At 38.3% G+C, this 19,373-nt stretch overlaps 1 protein-coding gene across 5 annotated transcripts in view; it reads left to right on the top strand.

Moving 5' to 3' along the window:
- Window positions 1-16,514, top strand: part of hbs1l (HBS1-like translational GTPase) — a 189,136-nt gene extending 172,622 nt beyond the window's left edge. For 4 of the 5 annotated variants that reach the window (XM_069887270.1, XM_069887271.1, XM_069887274.1 and 1 more), the window contains 4 exons: window positions 3,091-3,199; window positions 6,873-6,973; window positions 12,174-12,318; window positions 15,833-16,514. In XM_069887270.1, the coding sequence (XP_069743371.1) occupies window positions 3,091-3,199; window positions 6,873-6,973; window positions 12,174-12,318; window positions 15,833-15,844 (367 nt within the window). In that variant the 3' untranslated portion in view covers window positions 15,845-16,514. Of the gene's footprint in view, window positions 1-2,627; window positions 2,671-3,090; window positions 3,200-6,872; window positions 6,974-12,173; window positions 12,319-15,832 lie in introns of those variants that run through there. The other variant, XM_069887273.1, reaches the window with a different exon arrangement.
- The last annotated feature ends 2,859 nt before the right edge of the window (window positions 16,515-19,373 follow it).

Consider the following 19,373-nt stretch of genomic DNA (forward strand, 5'->3'; position numbering starts at 1 on the left):
GTGTAACTTCATAGTTAAGGCATGTGACAAAGTTAAAGTAGACAATGTGATAAAATAATTTTAAAAGTGCGGTATCCCTTGAGCAATTAATGGCATGGAAAATGATTTATTGTGGGACACTGACGACGAAGTTGAAACCGCCTCATCCGATACATACTGGGGAGCCATATGATGACTGTTTAAATAGTGAGAGTATGGATGTCCTTGTTACCATTTTTTGCTTCAGATGATGATAGCAAGGGTGATTTTGAAGGGTTCTAAATGCATTGTTATTTTCAGACAATGATAGTGATTTTTGAAGGGTGCTAATTGTGTTGTTTTCAATAAAAAATGTCGCAGTTGGGGTTTTTTTTTGGTTTTTCAAGGGTTGATTTATACACCAAATCGATTTTTCAAGGGTCGACTTGTATGCTGGATCAGTGTGGATTGGATTTTGAGCTGAATTTAAGGTCTCAAAAGTATATCTGACGTTTAAGTTGACCCCCATGTTTTGGGGTTTCATGACTCGACTTGTATGCCGAAATATACGGTAGGTATGTATACAGTCAAAAAAAAGGATGAAAGGAATCAAGAGGGTTATTTGGAAGAACAAAAAAATCAACAATTAAATTAGGAAATATATTTTGGAATATGGTAATTAATGTACTTTCACAGCAAACTCGTAGGTAGTGACTGTCTATTTTTTAAACATTAGTAAAGTGAACATTAGGGTTTTTAAAAAATGGCAGTAAATCAATTCGTTCAGCATATGAAGGGGGGAAAAAATCATTGATGAAATGGTTAGATCAATCAAACTTATGAAATTTAGGATAAAATGCCAGGCCCTGTTGGCAATTTTTATTCCTAAAGGGGTGATGGAACAGGTTATATTGATATATAGGACTAGGTGTTATAATCTCTGATGTTTCAGTATTGATTAGATTGATCCTCTCTCATCAAGTTAGTACGGTAGGTTGCCTCAATTATAATAATGGATGATGGCCACTGGGGAATATTAACTAGTATCAGACACACCTTCATTTTTTTTAACTCACTGTCAGCGTAAGTACAATATTGCAATCTTTACTAAAGTATGGAATAGAATTTTACTTAGAAAATAAAATAATCAGCAAGATCTTAGAGGGGACAGGCATGCTTATTTGATACAATTAAATTATTTTAAGAGAGAAATATTAGGGTGCAGTGATCTGACCTGAATTTCAAAGACCTTTGGTAAGAAGACCTTCAGGAAGGTCAAGGTAAAAACAAATGGAATAGGGGATGTTAGAATGAATAGGAAAACAAACTAGAAAGCAAAAATGGACACTCTCCAGAGCATTTCCATTCACTGTGTAAGTCTTGCAATGATCCACCCCAAGAGTGGTTGTGGGCCACATACTGAAAAATGTAAGGAGTCACAGGCCAAACAATATTAAGCCCAGTAGTTTTCCACCAGTTAGACTGCAAGGAAAATGGTGTTTTTAGACCAGAAAATCCCTGCGCTATCAAAACTTCTTTTTCTATCAAGATAACTATGTAACACTTTTCTTTGGCTTGGCTTCGCGGACGAAGATTTATGGAGGGGTAATGTCCACGTCAGCTGCAGGCTCGTTTGTGGTTGCAACGGAAATTGGTTGGTTGGGGTTGGGTTTTTCCTCCTCTGTCTTTTGACAGTGAGGTGGGCTCTGCGGTCTTCTTCAAAGGAGGTTGCTGCCCGCCGAACTGTGAGGCGCCAAGATGCACGGTTTGAGGCGATATCAGCCCACTGGCGATGGTCGATGTGGCAGGCACCAAGAGCTTTCTTTAGGCAGTCCTTGTACCTCTTCTTTGGTGCACCTCTGTGTCTCGGTGGCCAGTGGAGAGTTCGCCATATAACATGATCTTGGGAAGGCGATGGTCCTCCATTCTGGAGATGTGACCTACCCAGCGCAGTAACACTACTGAATAGTTTAACTGTTGACATTACAGTAGTTTATTTTTATTTATTTTTTTTTAAAATTTTTTATTTTTCACACCATAAATCACGTTAGCCATGATATACACTTTTTCTTTTTCACACATATACAGTGTCTTTTTCTCCCCCCCCCCCTCCCTCCTCCCAAGCCACCCCCCCACCCCCCCTCTCATCCATTTTAGGTATACAATCTAGGTTGCATTAAGCCAGTCAGACAATGTTGTCATTCAACAAAAATACACCAGAAATTCTACTGAGTCCATTCTTTTCTTTTCTTCTCCTTCCATCAACTTAGGTAATGTTGTTTATTGATGTGCTCACATTTAACAGTAGGCATTTCTGTATCAGCTATTTTTAAATTTAATTTGAATGAGTACAATAAAACTCATAAAGCAATGCAAAATAAAAAGCTGGGTGCAAACTAAGAACAGGAGAAAAGATCAAGAAAGGGACAAAGCAGTCTCCAATATTCCTCCACAACTCTCAGTGAATACAATTCATGGTCCATGTCCCCTTAATGATTATAATGAAATGTGTAAATCTGTAGATAGGCAATTAAAGATAGGTGATTAAAGATAACTGTTTCCTTCCAAATCAAAGAAACACATTTCCATTAGACTTTTGTGAAAAAATATTCATTTTCTCATCATGTCTGAAATTTTCAGCACTCCCTTTTTATTTTCCACCTTTTTAGGTGCATCATGTTCAATCAACTGAGGTAAATGTTTTTTTTTAATTGAGGTAAACATTTTCATCGATGAATAACTGCGACGGTCTACCTAGTCAATATTCAAAATGGTAGCAACTATCTAATGTTGAAACTAAGAAGTGCAATGTACATCCAATGCAATTTATTGTTGGAGGCCGTCCATATTCCATTTTATTTTAAAATTCACCCTGGGCCACTTAAAAATGGGCAACCAGCCACAGTGGCCCTGATCTAACCTAACAAAGTGTAACATCTCGTAGTTGAGTGAATCAAATTCCATCTGTATTTTATGATGCATCTTATGCCTGAAACAAAATATAATCATAATTTAGCATTAAATGTAAAGTTACCATTTCTGACAAGTTGCAGGTAATTACAAAAGTTGTCTCATATCAATTTCAATCTGAGACTGACTACTTCTGTTTATATGTCCTTCTTTTTCCTTTAGAGTGGGGTGCATTTTCTGTGATCAGAAAACACCAATAAAAGCATGCACAAGATTTAGAGCAAGAGTTCTTATTTTCAGTATCGATATTCCAATCACACAAGGTTTACCAGTAAGTGCGCTTTCTTTTCTCCTATCAGATTTATTTAGAATTTGATAATTTGTTGTTTTCAAAATTGATAACAGAAGAGTTATGAGCAAAATTGTACTCAGAATTGCATATGGTCTATAGCAGTCCGTTATTCTTTTGTCTATATTAATTGAATTTTAGATGATGATCTAAGTTTTATGCACCTACTACTGAGCATATCTTGTGCATTAATTGCAGCATGGAACTGAAATTTTGAGTGAAAATTCAAAGTGAACTAATATCACCACTCAAAAATCTAATTCCATTGGATCATTCCAGATCATTGTAGAAATGTGCATTGTCAACAAAATGTTTGGTAGAGGCCTGCATTAATTGACCTTTGCAAAGCAAATGTTTGCTCCTGTAGCGTTGTCTCTGGTGTTTTTCAAAGATGTATCCTTTGCCCTACCCCTCCCACCTCATCTTTCTTATCCCCATGCTGTCCTTGGACACACCTGGTTAATTTCTAGGTATATTTGTCGGTTACACATCTTTCCTTTTCACTCCCAATTTCTACACTCACATAAATCATCAAGATGCATGGCATAGAACATAGAATATTACAGCACAGAACAGGCCCTTCAGCCCACATTGTTGTGCTGGCCAATAAAAACCAACTCAACAAATTAAACCTTCCCTATCTCTCACCCATAACTCTTTATTTTTGGTTGTTTGAGTCTTTTAAATGTTCCTATTGTACCAACCTCCACTACCACCCCGGGCAACACATTCCAGGCGAGTGGTGTGTGTGGGGTGTGTGTGTGTATATTTAATACAACATGTACCCCTGGCAGCTCCCGTACACGTCCATCCCCTCACTCTGTACAGATAACCTCTAGTGTTTGCTATTCTTACCCCTGGAAAAAGTTGCTGCTGTCCACCCTATCTATCCCTCTCATAATCTTGTAGACCTCTATTGAGTCATTCTCATCCTTCTTCACTCCAAAGAGAAAAGACCCTAGCTAAGTACTGGATGATCCAAACTTTTTTTTTCCTCTGACTGCCAAGACCAATGTTATAATCTTTGAACAATGTCATAAAATCTGTTTCTGAGCCATCAACTCTATCCCTCTTCCAGAAACTGTCTGAAACAAAATCAAATTGTTTCATTTTCTTCGTGTCTCATTTGGCATTGAATTTGTGGACCATACATTCTTGTCCCTTGTAGGACCACCACTTAAAAAAAAGGCCAAATTTGCCCTTGCCTCAGCTCATCCGTTGAAACTTTCCCATGTGTTTTATTTTTTTATCTCCAAACTTTATATCATTATTGTCTGATATGGCACTGTTCCCCATAAACTTAATGTAATCCAGTACTCTGTGTCATCATTTGCATTCTGTTCACTCGTCACCCCTGTGCTTGCAGAAATACACTGAAAAGTATTTTTTAAAGAAAAGCCTTAATTTTAAAATGTTTTTCATTATTTATAAATCCTCAGAATCAGAATTTATTGTCATGAACAAGTCACAAAATTCATTGTTTTGTGACTGCCTCACAGTGCAAACATTCATATAAACCACCTTGTGAAAATAACTAAAAATAAGACACAAAAAGTCAAAGTCAGGCAGTGTCTTTGGTTCATTGATCATTCAGGAATCTGATGGCAGCAGTGAAGAAGCTGTCCTTGTGATGCTGAGTGCTTGCCTTTAGGCTGCTGTACCTTTTTCCTTATGGTAGTGGAGTGAAGAAGGTGCAGCCTAGGTGGTCGGGGTCCTTGAGGATAGAAACTGCTTTCTTAAAACACAAGCCAAGTTAATGACCCTCTGGGTTGGCACCTGAACCTGACAGTGATGCAACCAGCCAATATGCTCTCCACAATACACCTGTAGAAGTTTTCAAGAGTCTTCGATTACATACCAAATCTTCTCAAAACACCTCACCAAGTATGATCGCTGGCAAGCCTTCTTCGTGATTGTATTGACTTGGAAGCTCCAGATCCTCAGAGATGTTGACACCCAGGAATTTGACTTTCTTGACCCTCTCCACTAATGAGCCCTCAATGAGGATTGATCGTATTTTCCCATGATCTGTACTGGCTTTTTCTGTGTTAACTACTACTGTTGTATAACACTCTTGGATTTTACATTGCTCCATTTCTTGGATCTTGTGCCCCCTGAATTTAATTGCTTCATTTGACAAGACTCGAAACTCTTAAAAATCCTCCTAAAAATTGTCTATCTTCCTTTGCGTCTCTCCTTTAGATCTCATTGACCTTTGGCTCTCTGAACTATGTCAAAATCCAAAAGAAACTGCAGATGTTAGAAATGTGAACAAAAATATGTTCAGCAGATCAGACTTCATCTGTGGAACAAAAAATTGTTAATTTTATATCTTATATTCTTTATCTGAGTTTGGGAAGAGGAAACATTTATTTTCAGCAGCGGTAAAAGGATTTTGGGGAGGCAAAAGCAATATCTCATGTAGAGTGGACAAAATGTCTTAAGGCAGTTAGAAGCTCATGATCCTGCTTTATCTGTATCACTGATAGCAAAGGTTTTGCTGGTAGAAAAACTGGGAAGGGCCCAGAAAGACTGACAGACAACTAGTAAAAAAAAAGTGAGAGAGTTCCTTCTCACTTGTGTACATGATAGTTCATATGCCCTCCGTCACTTAGTTTCCAATTTCGTGGTCCCAACCAGTTCCTCTTCTTGGACGTACAATCCATCTACATCTTCATTGCACATTAGGAAGGTCAGAAGCTCTCACCTCCCTATCATCTAGGAGAAAAGGTGCAAGAACTGAATGAGATATTAGCAACATGTTACACAAGAAGCGATTATCCATTTCTAATTGTCATTCCATGTCATTTGAAATCATCCAGTCTATCTCTTTGTTCTATCTCTTCCTTCACCTTGTTTAATACTGAGAATTAGTTTGCTTTCTCCCTGATTTTTTTTAAAAAAACCTCCTGGACCTGATATGTTAAGTATTCATCCTCTCAAAGATTCTGCTTGACTTCCTGTGTTTCCACTAATGCAGTTTTTTTATTATAATTTTGTGTGAATTGGCACCAGTATTTTTTGTTTGATAATACATTTATCAAAGATCTCTGGTTATTCTGGCTGCATCAAAATATCTAAATGGAATAATCGCTGTTTATCTGAAGTTGATGCATTATCTCCTAACCTATGGGAGCTATAGAAGCAAAGTTCACTTACATGTGATTAAGCACTAGATTTTTAAACTTTTGATTTGTGTAAATAAATTTGAGATTACTTGAATTATTTTTAATCCATCTGCTACTAAAATTAGTAATAAAGTTATTAAAAATGAAATTGTAGGTATCAGCCTTTGAATGGTCACTGAAACGTGCTGATTCTTAACCAAGATCATCTTGTTTTAGAATTTAAAGGTTATTTTTCTCTCTCATCACCTTTTCTCACACCAAAGAACCTTTCCCGTCATCATTAGGCTGATACCTCAGTTTCTTCAAACCATAGTTATGGGGGCATTTATGTTTTGCATTGTTCATTGTGTAATAAATTTGAAACCATGTCTTATTTTACAAGCTGGATAAAACCAAGAGGCAATGACATTGATTAAAGGGGAACTTCCTCAAATATAAAAATGAAATGCAGTAGATACTTATATTTTTTTAAAATAGTGAGTACTGCAGTGAGATGTACTTAATATTTAAAACAATTATTATCACAGGTTTTGTTACACTACCAAACATTAAGTGAGCCATGTACAATCAGGAGGCTGATCAGTGTTCTGCACAAGAGTTCAGGGGAGGTGCTTAAGAAGAAACCAAAGTAAGCAATGTTTAATATCTGCATTTTTAAATTATTATTATCCTGCATAGAATTCTTATTTTTTTTCAATGATTAAATAAGCGATGGCAAAGTTGCACTTGTATTTGGTCCTTTTTCTATAATTTAAAAAATAGACTCCATAATATTGATCCTTATGACTATAAAGATATCGTAGTATCCCCAAAATCAGTTGTGAGCCACTTCAATAATACTGATAATAGTTCCAAAGCATGCAATATTCAGCTTTGTTTCTTATAGCAAGACTGAGATTGGAACTTTCTCACTTAAAGTGGAGCCTAGATTAGGGTGGAATTGCATGCAGTTGGAGTTTTAATATAATTTTTCACATCGAGAAGTTCAAAACTGAAGTGATAAGTTCAGATGAATGAATTGCTTTTGAAATTTTATTTATTCCTTCTGCATTGAGTAATCCAGTTGATACCATCACTTTGCTGATGTCACAATTCTGCGCTAGGATTCTACTAAATAGAATAATACCTAGTGTCGCCGAGAATATTCTCCCAGAATCACAGTGCGGCTTTCGCGCAAACAGAGGAACTACTGACATGGTCTTTGCCCTCAGACAGCTCCAAGAAAAGTGCAGAGAACAAAACAAAGGACTCTACATCACCTTTGTTGACCTCACCAAAGCCTTCGACACCGTGAGCAGGAAAGAGCTTTGGCAAATACTAGAGCGCATCGGATGTCCCCCAAAGTTCCTCAACATGATTATCCAACTGCACGAAAACCAACAAGGTCGGGTCAGATACAGCAATGAGCTCTCTGAACCCTTCTCCATTAACAATGGCGTGAAGCAAGGCTGTGTTCTCGCACCAACCCTCTTTTCAATCTTCTTCAGCATGATGCTGAACCAAGCCATGAAAGACCCCAACAATGAAGACGCTGTTTACATCCGGTACCGCACGGATGGCAGTCTCTTCAATCTGAGGCGCCTGCAAGCTCACACCAAGACACAAGAGAAACTTGTCCGTGAACTACTCTTTGCAGACGATGCCGCTTTAGTTGCCCATTCAGAGCCAGCTCTTCAGCGCTTGACGTCCTGCTTTGCGGAAACTGCCAAAATGTTTGGTCTGGAAGTCAGCCTGAGGAAAACTGAGGTCCTCCATCAGCCAGCTCCCCACCATGACTACCAGCACCCCCACATCTCCATCGGGCACACAAAACTCAAAACGGTCAACCAGTTTACCTATCTCGGCTGCACCATTTCATCAGATGCAAGGATCGACAATGAGATAGATAACAGACTCGCCAAGGCAAATAGCGCCTTTGGAAGACTACACAAAAGAGTCTGGAAAAACAACCAACTGAAAAACCTCACAAAGATAAGCGTATACAGAGCCGTTGTCATACCCACACACCTGTTCGGCTCCGAATCGTGGGTCCTCTACCGGCATCACCTACGGCTCCTAGAACGCTTCCACCAGCGTTGTCTCCGCTCCATCCTTAACATCCATTGGAGCGCTTTCATCCCTAACGTCGAAGTACTCGAGATGGCAAAGGTCGACAGCATCGAGTCCACGCTGCTGAAGATCCAGCTGCGCTGGATGGGTCACGTCTCCAGAATGGAGGACCATCGCCTTCCCAAGATCGTGTTATATGGCGAGCTCTCCACTGGCCACCGTGACAGAGGTGCACCAAAGAAAAGGTACAAGGATTGCCTAAAGAAATCTCTTGGTGCCTGCCACATTGACCACCGCCAGTGGGCTGATAACGCCTCAAACCGTGCATCTTGTCGCCTCACAGTTTGGCGGGCAGCAACCTCCTTTGAAGAAGACCGCAGAGCCCACCTCACTGACAAAAGGCAAAGGAGGAAAAACCCAACACCCAACCCCAACCAACCAATTTTCCCCTGCAGCCGCTGCAACCGTGTCTGCCTGTCCCGCATCGGACTTGTCAGCCACAAACGAGCCTGCAGTTGACGTGGACTTTTACCCCCTCCATAAATCTTCGTCCGCGAAGCCAAGCCAAAGAAGAAGATTCCTTGTCCATTGTCATGAACTATAGAAGAAAACAGTTTTCTATTTGGAAATGTTCAAAACTGCAGAATGTCTAGAACATTTGCTTTAACTGCAAAGAATGTGCATAAATTAATTAAGAGGATATCCCATCTGCCACAAGAAATAGATTCAGCAGGATTTTGTTCAATTTTGTTCTTCCGTTTGTGTAAAATTAAAAGTATATTTGGCTTCTCTGTGTAGTTTCTGGCCATGGTTCTATTCCAAAGCTAAGTTAGATCGGAACATGGAACTAGGAAAAATGGAGGGTTATGCAGCAGGCAATTCTGTGGATTTGTTTAAGTAGGTCAACGGTTCTCAACCTTTTTCTTTCCACTCACATACCACTTTAAGCAATCCCTATGCCAGATGGCCTCTGTGATTAGTAAGGGATTACTTAAGGTGGTATGTGAGTGAGAAGGGAAGGTTGAGAACCACTGCTCTAGGTGCAATTGTTACTGAAATATTTTGCTTGAGAAAAATTGTCATTGGCCCATTTCCTTTGGAGTTACGAAACCATGCACATAACGAGTTAATTACTACAATTAAAACACTGGTTTTCAAACCTTTTTCTTCCCACTCACATACCACTTTAAGCAATCCCTTACTAATTATAGAGCACCTACGGCATAAGAAATACTTAAAGTGATATATGAGTGGAAAGAAAAAGGTTGAGAACCACTGAAGTAAGTTGTTAGGTCGGCTCAACACTGGGCCAAAGGGTTTGTACTGTGTTGTAGATGTCTATTCTAATTCAATTAGCCATGCTAAATGACCTTTGATTTAGGAGTAGAATTCTAGTTGAAATATTGATGTTTCGATAAATTAAAAACTTAAAGGCATTAATGCCCCTTGAACTTCATAATTACTGACTTACAAGACAAATATTAGTAAATTATTTTCTTTATAAAATTACATTATGCCCCAATTTTTGTGAAAGATTTTATTCCATGAGCCTCATTTCACAATGCAGTTCACAATAACAAAAAGCTTCTGATTGAAACTGTTCTGATCGTCAAGGAGAAGCCCTCTGTGCCACAGAGGCTTGTGTGTGCAGGTACCATCACAGCTGAGGAGAAATATTTCTGTCAAGTTGAAAATGCACATGAGCCTAAATGTCAAATCTGTACAAGATTTTGATTGTCTCTCTCATTCAAAAAAGTTCAAAAACTACAAATCAAGCAAAAATCTGAACAAATACTATAGTAACAAATTTAAGAATACAGTACAATTTCTACAAGCAATGAGGAAATCTCAGTATAATTTTCTTCATTAAACCCTACTTTACTGTTAGATTCTATGTTGGAGAGCAATTGGGGAAGTACAGCAAGTAAGATTCTTGACTAGTTGTGCACACACCTGAAAGATGGTGTCAATTGAAGGAAATGCCGCAGTCCATGGAAATGGCAGCATTTTTTCCCTCAGGCCTATTTACAAATAGTATTTTTGGGCTTCCCTTCATCCAGTAACCAAAATACACTTTCCAGGTGAAGCAATTATTTGTTGAATAACATTTTAATGACTGAATTCTGGGTTTACAATGTGATTTCTGCATTGGAGTAATCAAACATAAAATGCAAAGCACTGCACTTTAGTCCATAAAGGAAATTGTGGACTTCCTGCTGCTTCTCATTTATCATGCTTACCACTTATTCCACTCCCTTTCAGATTTTTCTATCGTTGTTCACGTACAATACTCCATTGAAGAGCAGCCTAAGTTTGTGGAACAGCATATCAAAGCAACAACTGTTCTCTACACACATTAACTATTTGGAAGAGGGGACAAAGTATTGTGTATCAAAGTTTGCTGATTGCACTAAATTGAGTGGAAAAGCTAATTGTGCAGAGGATGTAGAGAATCTACAGGGAGATGGGTTAAGTGAGTGGACAAGGGTCTGGCAAATAGAATACGATATTAGTAAATGTGAGGTCATCCACTTTGGAAGGAAAAAGAAAAGAAAATTAAATAGTGAAAGATTGCATCATGCTATTGTGTGGAGGGACTAAGGAGTGCTTGTGCATGAATTGCAAAAAGTTGGTTTGCAGGTGCCACAGGTGATCAGAAAGGTATATGTAATGTTGGCCTTCATTGCTAGAGGGATAGAATATAAGAACAGAGAGGTTCTGTGGCCACTGTATAGGAAACTGGTGAGCCTGCACCTGGTTTATTGCATGCAGTTTGGGTCATCTTATTTAAGAAAAGATGTACTCTGGCGACTGTGCAGAGGAGGTTCACCAGGTTGATTCAAGAGATGCAAGGTTTAGCCTGTGAGGTGAGATTAAATCGCCTGGGACTGTTCTCACTGGAATTCAGAAGAATGAGAGGGGTATCTTATTGAAACATAAAATAATGACATGGATTGATAAGTTAGAGGCTGGAAAGTTGTTTCCATTGATAGGCAAGACTAAAATGAGGGGACATAGCCTCAAGATTTGGGGGAATAAATTTAAGACAGAGATGAGGAGGATCTGCTTTACCCAGGGAGAAGTGAATCAATTGAATCCTCTGCCCAGTGAAACAGTCACGGCTCGCACATTAAATACACTGAAGGCTGATGTACATTTTTTGCATAATAGTGGAATTAAGGGTTGTCAGGAAAAGGCATATAATTGAGGTTGAGTCCATGGCCAGATCAATCATTACCTTATTAGCTAGCTCAATGGGCCATTCAGTCATTCAACCTAGCACAGATATCCCATCTTTTTCTCTCCACCCTTCTTTACTAGGGCATAAGGTTTGGGTTTTATTACATCAGATTCCATTTTCGAAGAATGCTCTTTTGTCCTTTGTGTGGTATTTTTCCACTTTCAATTTTAAACTCTAATGAAATCTTCAAATTAAAATTTTTAATTGAAAATAGTTTTTGCTGGTTCAGTGGTTCACAAAGTGTTTGTTGAATCTTGGAGGAAGGTGGTTACCATAATACATGGTTCTATTGGGACCTCAAACAATGGGTTTGACTTTGGGACAAAACTGCAATGGTGAAGATCAAGAGTAATTTATCAAAGGGTGCAAGATTCAGCTCTGATAGTTTGGGAGAAAGTAGTTTCTAAATCTTAAATTCTTGAAATGGTATTGTCAAAATTCTCAATTGTTGGCTATTTTGGCTCTTTGATTCATGAACCATGAAATTTTGTTTCTGATTTAGTTTTTACCATTTTCATATTTTTATTATTATCTTCAGATGTTTGACTAAAGGACAGAATGCCGTGATAGAGCTGCAGGCCCAAAGACCCGTTTCTCTGGAACTCTACAAAGATTTCAAAGAGCTGGGTCGCTTTATGTTACGTTATAGCGGTTCCACCATAGCAGCAGGAGTGGTCACTGAGGTAAATGTTGTTTGAAGCTTATTAATATTATTTATTTTGCTGTATCTTACAAACAAAAATGTTTTATCCAAAGGAAAATCAAGCTCACTTTAAGAAATAAACTATTCAAGACTTAGTCTGTTCTTCATTGTTGTAGGACTTTTTTATTTGAAAAGAAATGCCTGAGGGGAAAGTTAGTGTTGCCCTTTTTCCTCTGGTATCCATATTTGAATTAAACGTAGCTTCAGAGATGAAATTCTTGCCTCTCTTTGCTGTGATTGATTTTGGACAGCCTCAGATCAGTGTTCAATGGATCTAGCTCACAGAAAATAACTAACTCCAAATTTTTCACTATTGCATAATCACTCTCCATTGTGGAATTTACTTTCTGTATGGCACTATTATGGAAATAACAAAATTCAGAATTGTTGATATTTATGACAAAAAGTCTGAGTTGCTTACTTATAAACCTTGATTAATTAATACATTGCACTTTACCCACAGAACAGGCTTGTTAGCATCTATAAGACCATAAAAGCTAGAAACCAAATTAGGCCATTTGGCCCATTGAGTTTGCTCTACCATTTGATTCATGGCTGATGTATTTTTCTTCTCAATCCCATTCTCTTGCCCTTTCTCTCCCCCCAAATAGCCTATGACATCCTTAATAATCAACAACCTATCATCCTACACTTCAAATTTACTCAATGACTTAGGCCTCCACACACAATTGTGGACCAATTTCCAAAGATTTGCAACCTTCTGGCTTGAGGAAATTTCTCCTCATCTCTGTTCTAAAGGGATGTCCTTTTATTCTGAGGCAGTGCCCTCTGGTCCTAGACTCTCCCACTACTGGAAGCCTCTTCTCTAGATCTTTCAATATTCGACAGAGATCAGGCCTAGAGCCATCAAAAGCTCTGTATGTTAACCTTCTCATCCCCAGGATCATTCTCATAAATCTGAATAAGAAGTGGGGAGAGGAGGGAGGAGCACAGGCTAATAGGTATGTAATAGGAGGATGCAGGTGTGAGGGTAGAAGAAAAAGAAGCAAAAAAAGAAAGGGCAAAGTGCTAAGAAAAGTAGTCTCTGAATGGAGAAGGAAGGGAGGGAAGCTGGAGGAAAGGAGATAGAGGAGTAGGGAAAGAGAGAGGCCGGGGAGGGGGGTAATGGAAATTGAAGAAGTTGATATTGATGCTGTCTGACTCCCTTGTCCGCTCAATCCTTTCCCACCAATTTCCCCCTTGGTACCTACCCCTGTGACTACAAGAAATGCTACACTTGCACCTCCTCTCTCACTACTATTTGGGGCTTTAAACAGATCTTCCAAGTAAAGTAACACATATGAATGTGTCGGGGTCATTTACTGCATCCTGTGCTCCCAATATAGTCTCCTCTACATCAGGAAGACTGGCTACAAACTCTGCAATTGCTTCATTGAACACCTTTGCTCTGTCAGCTGCCACAGAAGGAGTCTCCAGTGGAAAACCATTTTAATTCCACATACTATTACCAAACCGAGATATCTGTCCATGGGTCCGCATACAGCCCAACCAAGGCTACCCTCAAATTGGCGGAACAATGCATTGTATTCTGTTTCGGCTGTCTGCAACCATATAGCATAAATATCAACTTTTCCAATTTCTATTAACCACCTCCTGGTCTCTTTCCCTAATCTGTCCTTTTCTCCTGCTCCCCATCCCCTTTCTTCAATCAGAGAGCCACCATTCTTGGCCCACTCCCCCAATTACTCGTCAGCTTCTTTTTCTTCTACTCTCTCAATTGAATCTGTTTTTATTTGAATCTGTTCAGTGAGGTGAATTGTAATTGTTTAGAGCTCACTTTTATTTGGATGTTTTCAAATAATCAGTATGGTAGTTTACTTGAAATACTTTTAGAAAGGAAAATGGACTATTGTTGCTGGTTCCAGCAGAGCAACTGATATTTTGCCCATTATTATACTTGCTCATATATTCCTCATGTTTATTAACTTCTTTGGAGCCAAATGTGCAATGGTGATTGTAACCAGCTGCCAAAACCTGTATACATATTTCATATTAGTGACCAGTGACTTGGCTCTTGCCCTGTTATCTTAATTATGTTGGTGGAAGTAGAGTGAGATACCTCGTTAAATGATTGATGGAAACCTCTTAGCTTTGTTCTTCCTCCTTCTCTCCTCTTCCCCCCTCCTTTTATTCAGGCATCTACCTGTTTTTTTTCCACATTTCTGATGAAAGGCTCAGGCCTGAAAAGTTAATTGCCTTTTACTTCTGGGGCTGCTACGTGATCTGCTGAATTTCCATAAAATTTTGCTGAATTGCATCTACAAATGTTCTTGTTTACCCTGAACATTACATCCTTGCTTTTATTCTAGTCCTCTCAAAACAAATGCTAATATTACATTCACCTTCCTTTTGACCAACTCAACCTGCAAGTTAACCTTAAGGGCAGTAGTCTCAACTTTTTTTTCCACCTTACTAACCATAGAGTACATATCACCTAAAGTGGTATGTGAGTGGGAGAAAAAAAAGGTTGAGAACCACTGCTTTAGGGGATCCTGCACTCAGATTCTCAAGACTATTTGGACCTCTGCCTTGTGAATTCTCTCTTCATTTAGGAAATAGTCTCTACTTCATTCATTTTACTGAAGTGCCTGACTGTACACTTTTCTATGCTGTATTCCATCTGCCACTTCTTTGACCATTCTTCCAAACTGTCCAAGTCCCTAAATCCTCAGCACTGTCCTGCCACTTATCTTTGTATCATCTGCAAACTTGGCCGCAAAGCCATCAACTCTGTCATCTAAATCATTTATATATAACATGAAAAGTCGTGGAATCAACACCAGTCTCAGCATAATCTTTTTTTCCCCCATTAATTTTAAAATTTTTAGCATTAGACAAGCAACACAGCAACAAACCCTTCCAGTCCACAAACCCATGCTGTCCAAATACTCCAATCAACCTATAACCCTCATAGGTTTTGAAGGGTGGTAAGAAACAGGAGCACCTGGGGAAACCCCGCACAGACATGGGGAGAATGCACAAATTCCCTACAGACAACACCTGATTCAAACCCAGGTTGCTGATGCACTAATAACTTTGCTTTAACTGTGATGCCCAAATCTTATTTTTAAACTTCATAAATCTTTTGAGTGCTTGTTATACACAAAACTAAGTTCAATATGTTTAAAAAATTGTTAAATATTTCTTTCAGTTTTCTACCCTGGAGAAATGCTTGACATCTATGGGTTTTAATACCTGGTGGCACATGTTAGTACCAAATGTTAATATTTGCTTCTAAGCAGCTCATCCCTGGGCCAAAATCAGTAGTCCTATGGTGTATACATATTATCAAAATATGCATGTTATACATCTAAATATCCTACCTGATAACTTGAAACATTCTTGAAACTTGATGCAGTTCGTTTCTGAACTGCAATCCTTTTCTGCACCTTACAATTTTTAGTCAACTGAATTAATATGAAATAAATTTTCATTCCCTGTGTTCTTCAGTTACAATATTCTTTTTATTGCAGATAAAAGAATGATAGTCGAGAGAGATTTCCTAATTCTGGACTGACCTATCCTAATTAAGAAAAAGTCAACATGATGAGATCCCACAACAATGGATGTATGAACTGTAGTCCACAAAACTAAGTGCAATTTACAGTAACCCAAAATGGAACTCCAGCAAATGTGAACTTGCCCTTCTGTAATATTGTATTCAACAAAGCAACTGACAGAATGGTCTTAATTTATTGACTAATACTGCCAGTGATACCTCCTCAAGCATAGTTGCACCGAATCTGCAAAGGAGCTCTGCATCAATAATTTTCTTGATTTTTATCTGTAAATGAGACATGTACATAAAATGCATTGTAAAAAAGATCAACTTATTGTCTGCACGGTAACCCAATTGAACAACCTATTTAGTGGCCCACAGGTGACAAATACTACTTTGGTTTGGCTGCCTTCTATCTTTTTCCATTAATGTGCCATGATTTACCAATTTATTTATGGATTCATCTGCTGACATTGATACTAACAGAAGTACTTACAGCCTTATTGAGGAGAAAAAATTGATTTGCAGTACAGCACGTGATCAGATGTTATACTCAACTACCCACTGCCATAACAGTAAAAAGTTTTCAAAAATATTTATCAAGATGCAAGTAATTAAATCCAATTCTGAATAAACTATGGTTCAAGCATAACAAAGCTCAAATAGTTATTCACTGCTTTATTTATGCTACTGTCGAGATGACACATTTGTCTCTTTTTTTTATCTGCCTAATGTATCTTCAGTTGTATCTACAAGATGGTTTTTTTTAAAATATTATACAGTGGTTTCATTTTGATACACATGTCCCTTTTTTGATGAGAGCTGATTCTAACGACCTAACTAGTCATTCTTGTAGTTTGTTGTTCTAGTCTGGTACAGTAGACTGATTTTATAGCTCTTGAATTGACCAACCAAGAGCTTCTAAACTTCTAAATAGCCATGTAAGGTGCCACTTCACATGCCTTTTAGGCACTTCTCGATTTCCTGAATGATGCAGTATTTAAAACCAAAATGTTTAAAAAATATTGTGGTCTCCCCCCTTCTCCACAGATGGCTCATTAAGTTTGACTTTAGGTGAATCACACTAAAAGGGAACGTGCAAAATTTTGAAAGGGGATGACAACAATTGACCTTGGAATGGTTTGATAGAAAGGAGAATAATGTGTGCACTTCTGATTGCAATCCATTAACCTCTTCAAATATGGATATTGGGTGAAGATGGGATAGGATATGGCTGTTACTGTCCTTACAATATTCACTGCCCAAATTCAGACATGAATAGAACCATTTAGAGATATGCGGAAGAATTTTTTTTCCCCTCATTGTTGTTGGAATCTGGACTGTGCTGCCTCAGGTGACAGCAGAAGCCATATACTTCTACTGCATTTTAAAGTTTCTAGACAAGCACTTGAAAAGCCAAGGAATGTATGGCTAATAGACTAATGTGGGCAAACAGGACTGGTGTATACAGGTACATTGATCAGCAGGGACATAATAGAGCATGTTTTTGGGCCTTGAGACTTGAACTCTTCAATTTCCTAGCAAGGAAAAGAGTTAACTGACAAGGTGATGTAACAGAAGATGTTGTCGATTTTTTTTTTGAACATCAGGCATTGAACAGTAGATCATTCTCAAAGCAAATTGCTAAGAATTGTCTTCATTTTCCTATAGAATGCACAAATAAATGAGCTTGATCCAGTGAATCAGTCAGGATGTCTTAATTTTTTTTAAATTCAGAGATGCAGCACAAAAACAGGCCCTTCCATATTACGAACCCACACTGGCCAAATACACCCACGTTAACCTCCTAATCCTGTGGTCTTTGGAATATTACAGGTTAAAAAATTAGCATTTTAATGCATAATTACATAAAATAGTAAAAAAATTGTGAGAGAGACTTCAGAAATTGGCTTTGCAGAAACCAACCAGAAACTGCGCAACAGTACACATTGTCATTGCAAAACTAAGCCTGAAATGTGGGCACAATGATAAATGGTTACACAGTAAACAAAAAAAGGTTCAGATTGAGAATTTGGGTGTCACTTAGATATGAATTTCTTGTCTGTCTCTAACGTTGAGCCGTTTATTCAAGATTTTGATCTTTAACTGGACTCAGTATGCAGCTGAGAAGTGATGCTGTTCCTCAGTCCCTACTCTTGTTGCCCTTCTAGAAGATAAACTGTGGATCTGCGAGGCACTGTTGAAACAAATCTTGCTAAATTTCTACATTCTTCTGCAGATAGTATTTATTGCAATTCTCAAACAACAGTGGCAGAGGGAGTGAAGATGGTAAATAGAAAGTTCATCATTCAGAATTATTTACGTTGATGGTATTGATTTACTTTGTGGATTTGCTCAAAAGGGCAAGTGGAGAATATTCTAACACTGCAGCTATTGGAACTTTGAACTCTGAGATGCTGGCTTATAAGCTTGAGAGCAGTGGTTCTCAACCTTTTTTTCTTTCCACTCACATACCACTTTAAGTATTCCCTATGCCATAGGTGCTCTGTGATTAGTAAGGGATTGCTTAAGATGGTATCTGGGTGGAAATAAAAAGGTTGAAAACCATTGTTTTAATCGTACCTAATGGACTCATTTTGTGCACCATTTCATAATTCCGAAGGAAATGGGCCAATGGCAATTTTTCTCAAGCAAAATATTTCAGTAACAATTGGATCTAGAGCGGTGATTCTCAACTTTCCCTTCCCACTCATATACCACCTTAAGCAATCCCTTACTAATCACAGAACACTGATAGCATAGGGATTACATAAAATGGTATGTGAGTGGAAAGAAAAAGGTTGAAACAACTGCTCTAGAGCACGAGAGAGCAATGGAAGCAGGTAGTGATACTGCCAACTGTGAGAAGGGTGAATGATTCAGATACAGATGATCAGCCAGTCAGAGATGAATGAGGTAAGAGGAGGCAAAAAAAATCAATTGTTTTCAATTCTGAAGAGAAGTGACTGGAAATAGTGACTTTGTCTCCTTAGTTCTTTACTGACTTGCTGAATAGTTCCAGCATTTATTGTTTATTTTTACGATTTTCTAGATTTATTTTGCAGTTTCAAGCATAAGCATTTTATTTGCTTTATTTGCTTTCACACCACATGCTTCAGAACTTGGATTGAGTACTTGAAAAGCTGAGTTTGAATAGGCTAGGACTTAATTACCTGGAGCATCGGAGATGAAGGGAGATTTCAAAGAGATATTGGAAATTATTAGGGGTATAGATAGAGTAAATGCAAGTAGATTTTTCTGCTGAGATTAGGCGAGAAGACAAGGACATAGGTTTAGGGTGAAAGGTGAACTGTTTAAAGGGGACATTAGAGGGAATCTCTTCACTCAGAGAGTGTGGAAAGAGCTGTCAGTGGAGGTGGTGGATGTGGGTACAATGTTGACATTTAAGAGAAGATTGGATAAATGTGTAAGTTTGAGGGATATGGAGGGCAATGGTTGGGTGCATGTCAATGGGACTAAGCAGAATAAGTAGTTTGGTGTGGACTATATGGGCT

Source organism: Narcine bancroftii, chromosome 6, assembly GCF_036971445.1.
Source record: "Narcine bancroftii isolate sNarBan1 chromosome 6, sNarBan1.hap1, whole genome shotgun sequence".
In the NCBI taxonomy this organism is placed as follows: domain Eukaryota; kingdom Metazoa; phylum Chordata; class Chondrichthyes; order Torpediniformes; family Narcinidae; genus Narcine; species Narcine bancroftii.